At 36.8% G+C, this 14514-nt stretch overlaps 1 protein-coding gene across 1 annotated transcript in view; it reads right to left on the minus strand.

Moving 5' to 3' along the window:
* VWA3B (von Willebrand factor A domain containing 3B) overlaps nt 1-14514 on the minus strand; it is a gene marked incomplete at both ends in the record, with an annotated part of 114378 nt that overhangs the window by 5323 nt on the left and 94541 nt on the right. The window contains 5 exons of the mRNA XM_081326387.1: nt 298-536; nt 2676-2773; nt 4986-5123; nt 7080-7204; nt 11398-11488. Of these exons, the coding sequence (XP_081182513.1) occupies nt 298-536; nt 2676-2773; nt 4986-5123; nt 7080-7204; nt 11398-11488 (691 nt within the window). The remainder of the gene's footprint in view (nt 1-297; nt 537-2675; nt 2774-4985; nt 5124-7079; nt 7205-11397; nt 11489-14514) is intronic.

A 14514-nucleotide genomic window follows, 5' to 3' on the forward strand; every position in this document is an offset into this window, starting at 1 on the left:
GAAAATTCCTGTTGTAAGAGAACAGCCATCATCATTGAAACAATAGTTGAGCTATTTGGGTCTATGTGCATGTAGAATGTATATGTATGTATACATATGCATGAAATAGCATCTGGACAGCCTACCTTTTGGGCTATGTTAGAATCTATAAAATAAATGGCAAAATTCCAGACATAAATATATTAAAACAAAAATAATCAAGTAGGTAATGGATGAAAAGACCTAATGGAGCACTTCCACCTTAGCTACATTTGAACGTATAACCTGCATTACTTTTTTCCTGTTTACTGTCTGTACCTGTACTTTCTTTTTTGCGATGAAAAGATGGTGATGAACTATTTCCTCTTCGTTTAATTCTGGGGTCAAACATCTTATCACAAACAGATGAAGTCCATTCTTTACAACGCTCCTTTTTGTTGTTAACTCTTCCTCTTTCATTCTTTTTCTTCCAATCCCCTCCTACAGAAATAGATTTTTTCTGTCTCTCAGCATCTGCAACTGCTCTATGGACATGCTTTGGGACCTTTACATTTGGTCTATAATTCAAAGGAGGAAATAGAATAAAGGTAGGCATGGTGCACCTCAAATTTCAGCCAACATTTTATTTATTTTATTTATGAAATGACAAGGAGCTCTCAATATATTTCTATCTGTCCTCTATATCTGTTCTATTCATTATTATATCTACTCTCCAATACATTACTAATAATCCCCATCCTACATACTTTCCATTTATGGTTAAGTATCACATTGCAATTCACATATTAGCTCTTGTATATTAATGACTGAAGAACAGTACACTCTGTTCTTCGCCTTCTACTAAGCGCATAGCTTCAGGAGGGACACACATGGCACAGTGATGGAGCTAAGGGCTACCCACCTAGCCAGCTGAATTAAACCTTATGATCAGTAGAGTGACAGATGTCATCATCAGATCATCCTTGTATACTTCATACAGAAACTAACCTAACAGTCCTTGCTGTAATAATCCTGTCATTATTCTCCTTCCTACTATTATATACAATCCTTTTTTCTTTTGTTGTAAGGTTGTAAGGTGTCTACAGAAGTAGAAGGTAACATCTGATGAAACCTGTGTCATGACATCATGATTCCTTAGGTTTATCAGAACGACAAGGAAGAAGAGGATTTGCATTGAGATATCACTGCACATGTGTCATTTTTTGGTCATTATGGCTTGCTGCAGATGCTTATGGCAGTTAGCTAAATTTTAGCAAATATATTCTCCTGACCTCACTGCAATTCAGAAAATGATGTGACTCATTTTGATAAAGAACATTTCCAGATAATAGCTTTAAAATGATTCATTTATTAAACAGTACAATGATTTTTTAAATAAATTGGATGTCAGCCATAATATTGTCCATTAACTGGAGATGCCTTCTCTTACTCAATAAAACAGAACTGAAATGTAAAGGTATAGCTTTGATGTTGGGGCAGAGGATTACATGATAGTTCCTGATACGGGTAGCTCTTGAAAAATAACAAAAAGCCCAGTGTCACTGCTAGAATGTCTTCCATTTTCCTATAACAAAACTCTGAATTTTTTACAGGTCTTGATTACAAAGGCTTTGATGCCTCATACTTGATTGTATTGCTACACTAAAGTTGCATTGACAAATTTCTGCCCCACTTTACATCGGGGAGGACTGTGTGGAGAGAGTTTCCTCCTTTAAATTTCTGGGAGTCTACCTCTGTGAAGATCTGACCTGGAAAGTTAATACAACCCAGGTGGCTAGAAAGGCCCAACAGAGGCTTCACTTTCTTAGGGCCTTGTGGAAGAACAGGGTAGAACAACGGCTTATGACCCTCTTTTACCGGTTTACTATAGAGAGCGTCCTCTCGTATGGTATTGTGGTTTGGTATGCTGGTTTGACAGCCGCGGACAGGAAAGTATTACAGAGGGTAGTGAGCACAGCACAAGACATTGTGGGCTGTTCCCTGACACCACTGGATGACATCGCCAGGGCTTGTTGCCTTGGAAGAGTGAGGAAGATTCTCAGGGATGACTCACACCCTGGACAGTATCTCTTTACTCTCCTACCATCCGGTAGGAGATATAGGAGTATAGCCAGCCGTACCAACAGTCTGAAAAATAGCTTTTATCCGTGGGCTGTTAGGCTTTTGAATGGGAAATAATTTTATACACTTTATGCATAATTGACTTGGGAGGCCGGTGTGTGGTGTAGTTGGTTCACATGGTGTGGTAGGATGGAGGGTTTGTTGTCACTGTGTGTTGGAGGGAGAGAGCACGGGGGGAGGCTCAGCTAATCTCAATGTACACATGTTGTACTTTGACAATAAAGGTTTATTATAAGAACAAACTAAGCATGGACATTACTTATGTAGCACTGAGATCTTATGATGGGGAGGGAAGATTTAATTTTTTCCCCTATTTTATTTCCAACAAGTATCATCCTCAGTTATTTGCAACAGGCAGATGGTTTTTCTCAGAACCCGTAAGGATTTACTTTCCAATCAAACAGTATCCACAGAAGGCAGAAGTCATTGGAACTAGTGTTCATACTTTTTGAAATCTGTCAAAATGATTGAAAGTTACACTAGCAGTTTTAGCAGGAACTTGATTTAACAAATATCTGACTATATGCATTACATGCATTTAATTTATACAATAAGAAGCATTTATTCATGCTCACATGAGGTAATCCATCATCTTGGTCATATTGATGTAGCAGCAGGAACAAGTATACCTTCTATGACTAATTTTTATTAGCCCGTTTCGTACACAATGATCCTACAACAAAACATTTTTTTAAAAAATTAAACTTTGATTTTTAATATAATGAGTTATAAATCATTCAATTTAAAGAAATTTATTACACAGCAAGAAAAAGTGGTGAGTTGATTAACTGTAGGGCACAATGTACTGGACCTCAATTTCTCATAATATTTTAAAAGACAAGCATTATCTTCCACAACAAGGATTGATTACTACAGTAGACATCTTCAAAGTAACATCAAAGATAAGATGGTTTAAATAAAATATTGAATAATCACTCTTAGGTTATTTATTATGCATGTTTTTTATGCTAGATACTGATTTTACCTATAAGGAACAGAAGTAGAGACAACCATGTTAACCTAATTTTTTTAGAGACAAATTGGTGTCAAGAGCAAAATATGTAACCATTTTATAATTGTCTGCTATTTTTATTGCTAAGAATTTTTTTTATGACCCTGTAATCCCTTAATTCGGGGTAGAGTCAGAGAAACTGAATGGAGCTGAGCATTCATTGGTCGGATGCCCTTCCTGATGCCTACATGGACTTCATAGCAGATATCGTCTTTTTGCACCCTGATAAAGAAACATCTGTTGCTACCTAGGATTGAACTCTCAGCCTTACAAATGGGAGCCGAGCACTTCACCTCTAGGCCACACCACCACTCATTTTATTGCTAAGAAATAATGATACTGAAAAGAAAAAATATATAAGAGAATAACAGAATTGGAAGGGACCCTGCAGGACTTCCAGTCTTCTAAAACATTGTGCACATTTAGCAAAACTCAAATTTTTATCACATCATTAAATCTTGTTTATTATTTTTCCATTGCACCAACAAAGAGCTGGCTATAAACAGGGAGAAAACGTATTTTTAAAAGGTAAAGGTTCCCCTGCACATGCGTGCTAGTCGTTTCTGACTCTAGGGGCCAGTGCTCATCTCCGTTTCAAAGCCGAAGAGCCAGCGCTTGTCCGAGGACGTCTCTGTGGTCATGTGGCCGGCATGACTAGATGCCAAAGGCACACGGAACGCTGTTACCTTCCCACCGTAGTGGTCCCTATTTTTCTACTTGCATTTTTACGTGCTTTCGAACTGCTAGGTTGGCAGAAGCTGGGACGAGTAACAGGTGCTCACTCTGTTACGCGGCACTCGGGATTCGACCCGCCAAACTGCCGACCATCTGATTAATGCAGGATTATAAATCTGAGATACAAGTGTTTTCATAGATTTAATAGTATCTATTTCTGGAAAAGTGCAGCTAAATATTCAGCTTTGTTGTATGTAGCTTCTGAAAAAAATATTTTAAAATGTTATGGAAGAACTATATAATTTTTAAAAATATATTTTAAAAATTTCTTGATAATCTTTTGCTTTATAAAGTTTAACACTAGCTAAATTTATTACATTCTGTCCTGAGCATTCTTAGTAGCAGAAATAATATTACTTAGTGGTAGCTCGTTCAGTTGAGAGGACAATTATTTATCCAACTTTTCCTTATTCCAAAATCCTTGGAATTAAACACATATCTGTATTACGTGCCCATTTATCAAATATAAATACTTTATATAATTTTAGCATATGTTGTATTCTATACGTAATTAGAAGTTTATATTTTTCCTCTTTTTTGTTTATAAATTTTAATTTTTTAGCAAAGAATATGCATTAGTACAACCATGAAAAAGAGGAATTCTTCAAAATAATTTTCATGTCTTTTATAAAAGCTTTAGTTTTTAATAATGAAATTTTTAAAAGCCTGGATAAAATAGTAAGAGTTTTTTCTCCTCTTTCTCCTTTTCATTATTTTTGGGATATAACTGAATATTACTATAGGATCTACTTTGTCTATCTGATTAATGATTGAGATACTTGATTATCAGGAACAAATCTTAGGTGAGGAAAAAAAGCATATTCTTGAAGTAAAGATTCAGAAGTCACCATGTATCAATAAAATTAGTGCTTGTGGTACTTTTCAGGTAACACATTGTAGGAATTTAAATTAAGAAAAGACAAAAAAAGTTAATCGATTGTTCCTCAGCTTTCACAACTTTACAATGTATGTGCTTTCCAGAATTCCTCAGCCAGTATCTTAGATTGCTAAGGTTGAGGTACACTGAGTTAACCAGTCAAAAGATGAGGAAGTAATTCCTCCTCTGGTAGAGGATTGAATTGGTACATTTAGTGCATTGCCATTCCAGCCAGATATGGTTTGCTCATTGATTGCTTACCTTTTTATTGTTGTATTTCAAAACTGTGTAGAGTTTATCATCTAAATCAGCTTTATTTGGTATTGCTATGACAACACCAGGGACATAATACTCTTCTCCCGATGGCTTCCTTATTCTGCTGAATACATAATCTCCAACCTGTTGAATAATAATAAATGTGGATTGAATACATCTATCTTAAATGTAATTGTCCTAAGGTTTTAATGTCTGAATTTGAAGAAAGATGAGAATCCAGTAAGAGTATACAAAGATATACACAGATTTTTAGTTAAAAATTTCAATCCATGTCTGATTCTTCTCCGCAGTTAAATGGCAATAGCAACAGCAATAGCACTTAGACTTACATACCGCTTGACAGTGGTTTATAGCCCTCACTAAGAGGTTTTACAGAGTCAGCGTATTGCCCCCAACAATCTGGCTCCTCATTTTACCAACCTCAGAAGGATGGAAGGTTGTGTCAACCTTGAGCTGATGAGAATCAAACTGCTGGCAGTTGGCTGGCAGTTGGTATAGTCTGAATACTGTATTCTAATCACTGTGCCACCATGGCTCTTAAATTCTACTCCATCCCAAAAAATTCAACAGAAATCAACCTATGCTTTATCCACTAAAAGTAAAAATAAAATATAGTCTTTGGTGCAAGCTGAAAGGGCAGAATGTATTCAGTTTCAGTTCCATCTGATTTATTAATTACAGTATGTCTTGAACTGGGATAGCTTAGCTACAATGATTATGTCTCAATAACCTCTTGTCTACTATAATGTACTTTACAGGATTCCACCTTTGAAGACACATGCCTCAACTGATTCAAAATGCTAAAACCCAGTCAGCAAATGGCACCCACACCTATTCTCTGCATTGTACTGAGGTTACCTGCACTGGATACTAATTCTCTTCCAAACACACATCAAGGTCACGATACTGCCTCTTCAATACTATATATACCATGCAAGTCATTAAAGCTGATCTAGAGTGCTTTCTTCAGGTGTCCTTGATGGGAAATGCACTGACATAGTTATTCTAGGACAAGCACATCTAGGTTGTAAATATCCAGATTGCCACTAAATGGCAGCAAAAAAATAAATTCTGCTTCTCCTAGTTGCTGCCTAATGGTAGCACTGCCTGTTTGGTTACTGTGGTTCTTTCACTACATTCACTTCACTTGATTTTGAGGTGTATTAAGCATTATGGAAGTTCAGTCTTGTCAACTATTTTTAACATGCATCTTTACACTTCTGGTACTTTAGATGCTGCTACCTACGTGGGTGTAATGATTTGTGGTTTTTACAATTGAGTAGTTTTATGAGTTTTTTAAGCTTTCATTTTCACGAGCCACCTAAGATTCTGCTTAAAGGTGAATGAATGAATGAATGAATGAATGAATGAATGAATGAATGAATGAATGAATGACATCGGAATGCAGAGTTTGTAGAATGTAGAGTTCCCCTCATCCTTTATAAAATATGGAAAGTAGAAATAAGCCCAGGTATTGTACAGTAAAAAGATATCCCTTTCACTCAGTAAATTAAGGAGAAATATTTCTTTTTAGGAAAGATGATTTTTCTAGACCTAGAAACAAAGATTAAAAGAATGACTAGGGGTGACATGATAGCAGTATTCCATTATTTGAGGGGCTGCCACAAAGAAGAGTGGGTCAACCTATTCTCCAAAGCACCAGAAAGCAAGACAAGAAATAATGAATGGACACTTATTAAGGAGAACTTAATTACTTCTAGAACTAACAGTGAGAACAATTAACCAGTGGAACAGCTTGCCTTCATAAATTGTGGGTGCTCCATCAAAAAAGAGAGACTGGACAGCCACTTGTCTGGAATGGTACAGGATCTCTTGCTTGAGCAGGGGGTTGGATTAGAAGACCTCCAAAGTTCCTTCCAACTCTGTTACTCTAGTCATTTTCCCAGGAATGAGGAATTCCCTAGATCAAACTGGTTGTTTAGCATACGGATGCAGTAAACCAGTGGTTCTGATCTTGCATTCATACAGAACTTCCAAACACATTCAAATAAAAAGGATATTTCCTCAAGAAAGCATCGTGCAACCTAAAAATATCTTGAGAAACACCATGTTACTTACTTGCAAGGGTGGACAAGGTGTTGCACCTCCAATAAACAAAATGAATTTCAAGGGGACAATCTCAGTCTGGCCATTAACAAAATCAACGAGTGCATAAAATGACGTGATGCTTCTCACCACTGTTCCTGAAACAAAAACATGGTGAAAACCTCCACAATTCAAATTGCATGTAGAACATCCAAATACACAGTCATATTTCATTCACTATTCTCTCTATTTCAATGGAATTTAAGTAATGGAACAGAAAAAGTTCCCGCCTGAAGAAAAAGCAAGAGAACTACTGCTACTCAAGAAAAGATAATATGAGATTAAACAATATGATCTATAGTTCAGTTGATTCAATGTGATAAATTATCATTCTGGCCCCACCACCAATTGGACTTTGAAGAGTGCTGAGATGAAGATTTTAGGCTGTTTATTTATCAATCAAATTTAGAAATTGCCCATCTCCCTCAGAGGGACTCTGGGCTGTGTACAAATAAAAGCTTACAGCCTCAGGTATTTCCAGACAGTCCTCCATGCAAATACTAACCAAGCCTGACCCTGCTTAGCTTTCAAAATCAGATGAGAGGTTTTCAGAGTATCATGGCTATTTAAGGAACTAAGGAGCTGGACTAAGGGAGCACATTCCCCCTTCAACCACATATCTGGCAAAACCCAAAAGGGTTGTATGCAGGGCTTTTTTTCTCATAGAATGCTCAGAACGGAGTTCCGGCACCTTTTTTGGATGGAACCTTGTAGGGTAGGCAAGGCGGGTTGTATGACATGTGTGAGTTCCGGCACCTTTTTCTTTTACAAAAAAAGCACTGGTTATACGCATGTATTTATATGCATATTCCTCCATGATGGCAGAGAATCTTCTTGTTTTGAGTTGGGTGTTTTTAAATCTATATAAATACATGCAAAAAAATTAACTCCCCTCCTCTGAAATATCCCTGCAACCTATTTTCATGTTCATGCATAAAATGTGATTAGATATTTGGCTGGCCCTATTTCCAATTTCATATCCGCAATTTATCAATGGCAAATAATTGTAAATATACCATTATGTATTTTCACATTAAACAAATTGTATTGGATCTTTTAAGACAGGGGTTTTCAAACTTTTTCAGGCAGTGAAACCTGTTAGGGAAAACAATGCATTCTTGGAATCTCTGATCAAGAGGCAAAATTTTAGTAATAGAAAACTGGCTATGTTTTAATGTTTGCTTCTTTTTTAACCCCTTAGTCTTATTGAATCCCATCAATTTTGGAAAAAAAGCCTGTTTTAAGTCATTCTCGTTTTTGGAAACATTCTGGAAAATTGAGCTGTAGGTTACAAATTGAAAGACAAGAACTATATTAAGATCAGGGAACCAAAGATAATCTTACCAGCAATGCCTACTATAAAAAGAAGCACAACTCCCAACCTTCATAATTCCCACTCTTTTTCCTGCCATACATCATTTTTAGTTTCTCCAGTTACAGAAACTAGAGCTGGATATTAAGCTTTATTCAATCAAGCAGAAATGTAAACCACTCAGACAACTTCACAAGACCTCTAAGAACACAGGAGTACAGGTGAAACTCGAAAAATTAGAATATCGTGCAAAAGTTCATTTATTTCAGTAATGCAACTTAAAAGGGGAAACTAATATATGAAATAGACTCATTACATGCAAAGCAAGATAGTTCAAGCCATGATTTGTCATAATTGTGATGATTATGGCTTACAGCTCATGAAAACCCCAAATCCACAATCTCAGAAAATTAGAATATTACATGCAATCAATAAAACAAGGAGTGTACATAGAACAACATCGGACCTCTGGAAAGTATAAGCATACATATGTACTCAGTACTTGGTTTGGGCCCCTTTTGCAGCAATTACTGCCTCAATGCGGCGTGGCATGGAAGCTATCAGCCTGTGGCACTGCTGAGGTGTTATGGAAGACCAGGATGCTTCAATAGCGGCCTTCTTCTGCATTGTTCGGTCTCATGTCTCTCCTCTTTCTCTTGGCAATGCCCCATAGATTCTCTATGGGGTTCAGGTCAGGCAGGTTTGCTGGCCAATCAAGCACTGTAATCCCACGGTCATTGAACCAGGTTTTGGTGCTTTTGGCAGTGTGGGTAGGTGCCAGGTCCTGCTGGAAAATGAAGTCAGCATCCCCATAAAGCTCATCTGCGGAAGGAAGCATGAAGTGCTCCAAAATCTCCTGGTACATGGCTGCATTGACCCTGGACTTAATGAAGCACAGTGGACCAACACCAGCAGATGACATGGCTCCCCAAATCAACACAGACTGTGGAAACCTCACACTGGACATCAAGCATCTTGCAGTGTGTGCCTCTCCATTCTTCCTCCAGACTCTGGGTCCTTGGTTTCCAAATGAGATACAAAAGTTGCTCTCATCAGAAAAGAGGACTTTGGACCACTGAGCAACAGACCAGGTCTGTTTTTCTTTAGCCCAGGTAAGACACTTCTGACGTTGTTTGTTGTTCAGGAGCAGCTTGACAAGAGGAATATGACATTTGAAGCCCATGTCCAGGATCCGTCTGTGTGGTGGCTCTTGATGCACTGACTCCAGCCTCAGTCCACTCCTTGTGAAAGTCCCCAACACTTTTGAATGGCCTTTTCCTGACAATCCTTTCCAGGCTGCGCTCATCCCTGCTGCTTGTGCACCTTTTTCTTCCACACTTTTCCCTTCCACATAACTTTCTATTAATGTGCTTTGATACAGCACTTTGGGAACGTCCAACTTCTTTTGCAATTACCTTTTGAGGATTTCCCTCCTTATGGAGGGTGTCAATGATGGTTTTCTGCACAACTGTCAGGTCAGCAGTCTTCCCCATGATTGTGATTCCTACTGAACCAGACTGAGAGACCATTTAAAGGCTCAGGAACCCTTTGCAGGTGTTATGGCTTAATTAGCTGCTTAGAGTGGGACACTTTGAGCCTAGAATATTGCACTTTTTCACAATATTCTAATTTTCTGAGATTGTGGATTTGGGGTTTTCATGAGCTGTAAGCCATAATCATCACAATTATGACAAATCACGGCTTGAACTATCTTGCTTTGCATGTAATGAGTCTATCTCATATATTAGTTTCCCCTTTTAAGTTGCATTACTGAAATAAATGAACTTTTGCATGATATTCTAATTTTTCAAGTTTCACCTGTATTTATTGAAGATAGCTAGGAAGCAAAACCAATTATTGTAGTTCAGGACTAGCCCTATGTAAAGATACAGTTATCAAACACCCTTCTATTGTCTTACCTGCCATTTGACTACAGATAGTCCTCAATTTACAATTTATCATTTACAACCACAATTGAGACCAGAATTTCTATTGCTAGGTAATAAGTAGAAACTAAGTAGAAACTAACCTTTTTTTAGCCACAATTATTAAGCAAATCACTGGAGTTGTTAAGAGAATCATGTGATTGTTAAGTGTCTGCTTGTCAGAAGCCAGCTGGGAAGGCCACAAATGGCAATCACATGACTCTGGGATACTGCAATAGTTATAAATACATGTCTGTTGCCAAGCACCTGGATTTTGATCATGCGACCATGGAGATGCTGCAACAGTTGTAAGTGTTAGGACCAGTTTCATTGTAAACCACTTTTTTCCAGTAGCATTGTAACTTTGAACAATCGCTAAATGAATGGTTGAAAATCGAGGACTACCTGTATTTGTCTTATTTGAATGAGCTGGCCTGTTTTCCTCTGTCCTTTGTTTCTGAACTGGTCAGATTTGCTTTTGTCTTTACTACCTGCGTGGAAACAAACTCTCACATTGTGGACTTTTTAAAAATAGTTTAGACCGCAAGTATGCATCAAACACTCTGTTATTCATTAAAGTTGTGAGTCTGAAAAAAGTTGCTGTGGCATTCAAGAACCCACTTATGAATGGTAACAGAAGTATTGGCACATTTTGGAACATTTACAGGAAAATTTAGAAAAAAACAGGCTGCTCTGATACACATCTAAGAAGTGCTGCACTGGGTCAGATGGGAAGCCCATCTTCCAAAATTGTGTTCACAGCAGGCAAGACCTACTTCACATATAATCATCCAAGCTGTTCTTTGAAATCTTTATTTTTGCTACCAACATTCTTTTTTGTGATTAGATCTTAAAGAGTTGCAGTAAATTCTGTTAAGTACCTGGTTTCAGAAGTGCTATCTGAATGTTGGAACACTTGGTTAAATCATCCCTGTGCTACTAGTTGTACTTACTATTCAAAGAATTTACAGGTGCACACCAGTTCTTTAGATTGAACTTTTAAATTTTTTAAATAAAATTCCAGCCCAAATATATTCCTATAGGCAATATTTACCTGGGTAATAAAATCCTGTGCTTTCTGATCTTGCAATGACTTTTTGGCCTTTGAGATAATCAAATATTTTTGTTTTTGGTTGTTTCTTTGCCTGTAGTTAATAAAAATGCCTGTATTACATAAGAAATATCTTTTTTTCAATACCAGATATTTGCTCTTTCCAATGTATCATAACAGAATCAACAGAAAACAAAGTACAGATATGCACAACACATTTAAGACTTAAAGATAATAGACTTGACAAAAATTTGGTCCTATATAATAACACTATTTATAATGAACTGAAGTATTATGATTCAATAATATAATTGTTACTGATGGTTTTTTGACCAGTACAAATTACTGAATTCCAAAGTTATGTCAATTTAAAAGAAAACAAAATACAATAGACAAATTAAATTTCTCTACTTTTCTATAGTATCAAAAAAATAATCAAATGGGATTTATAAGAAATGGGTCAATCAAATTCTGAAAAATAAATTAAACCAAAGCTATTAAGAATCTCATTGTCTGATCACTGTATCTTCAGCAATATAATTCAAAGGCTGAAAGCTTATGTTCGGCCAATCTTTAAGTCTGGTTTATAATCATCAGCCCAAAAGAACCTAATCACCTTTTTCATAACATTCCAGACACAATATTTCCACAGTTCTTTGGAATAGACATATAAGAGATTTTTTCAGTTCCTAAAGTTGTCAGGTCATAAAGCTGGAAAAGAAACTTCCAGTTTTGGCCTCAGATTGTCTTTGCCAGTTAGATCATACAATAGGACTATCATGACAGAATCACAATATTGGAAGGGGCCATTTAGGCTATCAAGTCTAATACATGCTCTAACCAGGAAACTATGTCTAATCCTGCCTTAGACATGAAAGCCAGTTGGGTGACTTTGGGCCAGTCATTCTCTCTCAGCCCAACCTATCTCACAAGGTTGTTGTTCTGGAGAAAATAGGAGTGGGAAGGAATATTAGATACTGTATGTTTGCTGTTTTGAGTTACTTATGAAAATAGTAAAGGTGGGATAAAAAATATTTTAAAAAAGTAATGAAGTATAAAACACAACTCTTCTCCCTGAAGTAAACATAATATACATCAAACATGTATTTATACAATACATTGTATGTACTGTATAAAAAACAAAGTGTTCTCTCTGTTTCTGTCTCTTTCTATCTTGTTTTTGATCCCAAGACTTGGCATACTGTATGATTCATTTTCTCCAAATAAACTGATTTAATTAGTCAAATATAACTTTCACTGAATTTTGTTTAAAACTGAATTACATGTGGTCATCTTAAGACTTTCAAAATCCAGATTTGTAAAGCAAATTTTCACAATAAACTACTTATATCCTATTATGGTGATAATAGAGCCTCACTTACAGATTTATTTATGCAATTCTTTAATCTATTTAATAATCCACATGAATAAATCAATAAGCAAAGAGTTGGTCACAGAAGGCATCAATAAAAGACTTCTATTTTTTTTTGATAGTTAATAAAGTTAGAGGTCTTAAGAAAAGTTATTCTCACATAAAAAACAGCTTTTAATTATTTCACAGAAATTACCTTGGATTTGCTAATATAAATGAGCAATTATTAATGTCTGCTAGTCACATTTTTAAATAATTGTTTTACTGGGGAAAGAGAACTTGTATGTTCACGTAGGAGGATGTAATTCAAAAAGCCAAAGCTTTTTATTCATTCTTGAAGCAAAATGAAATGTTGAATGCTGCCTACATTTCTGCCCTTCAGTACTTAAGGCTTTAAAGATTCAGATTAACAGTTACTAAGGATGATGTTCTGACTGGGCTGCTAAAAAAGGTTGTCTCAGGATCAGTGATTGCTCTGTGTTAATCATATCATGTCTACAGCATATGTTGGCAGTTGGGGGAGGGGGGGAGGAGCAGGGAAGAGCCAGAATAAGCCTATGAACTAGGGAAATGAGTTGGTACAAATCAAGGTCACAGCAAAATTATCATTGTCTAATTTATCAATCTGATGTATCTGAGAAGACGTATAAATCAAATATTTAAGAAAGTATGGAGAACAATAACATTAATGCAGGGGTTCTCAAAAGGCAGTTCATGAACCCTTCCAAATGTTGAAGAGGATATTTCAATTTAGGAGACTTATCCAGGTAAAGCAGACTGTGGGGTCCTTGCTGCTCTCTGCACTTGGTGGTTTTCTTGCAGATGTTTTATTACCAAACTAGGTAACATCATCAATGCACTGATTGTGTTGCCTAATTTGGTAATGAAATATCTGCAAGAAAATCACCAGGCTCAGAGAGCACCAAGGACCCCACAGTTCAACCCTGAGCTACAAATATTCTCTTCTATCAAAGCAGAACTGCTGCCAGGATTCATTTCCTCCTGCTTGAACAAGTGTTTGTCCAGGCACAGCAGAAGGATTATATGGGAGGTTTCTGCCTATGCCATAACTGTCTGCTACAATTGTCCTATTTGCACCATCCAGGCAAGATGCACTTCCCTGTTTTTAAAATCATGTTTGCAACCTTTTCTTCTACCAATTATAGATATAAGGCTAGAAGGAAAGGCAGAGTTGAACTTCCTGGACTATTCATTGCAGGAGAGGGGGAGACAGAAGGGTTTATGTTGACTGTCCCTATACATGAGACTCTTAAATAAAATCCAGATACCCAAATGCTTGTATCTTATTTTTGGGTTGTTTATGGGTGTCAACTTCTGAAACAAACCTGGCTGAAGCCATCTTTGTTGTTCTAAGTTGCCACAGGTTGGGGGGAAAGGGGGAAGGAAAATGATAGCATTGCTAGACTAAACATAGAACAGTCCCATGGGAACCAAGGCCATTCCCACAGAAGCTGGAAGGTGGAGAAAAGAAGTTTCACACAGCCCACCAATTGCTTTTATTGGGTAGCATAATCAGTTGCACAGCAGAGGGGAGGGAATTGTTGCATTTAGTTACATTGAATCCCTAAGGAGAATTTTAAAGTTGGTTTCACTTTTGACTATGCCAATATTATGTATCCAATAAACATGTTCTTTGAGGAAACTTCAAGCCTCGGAGTTCTGATTTGTTTGGGTTTATTAGTCAGAACCTTGACATTAAACCAACTCTCTAAAAACTTTTTCCTGCT

This window comes from Vipera berus, assembly GCF_964194415.1.
Source record: "Vipera berus genome assembly, chromosome: 4".
Taxonomy (NCBI): domain Eukaryota; kingdom Metazoa; phylum Chordata; class Lepidosauria; order Squamata; family Viperidae; genus Vipera; species Vipera berus.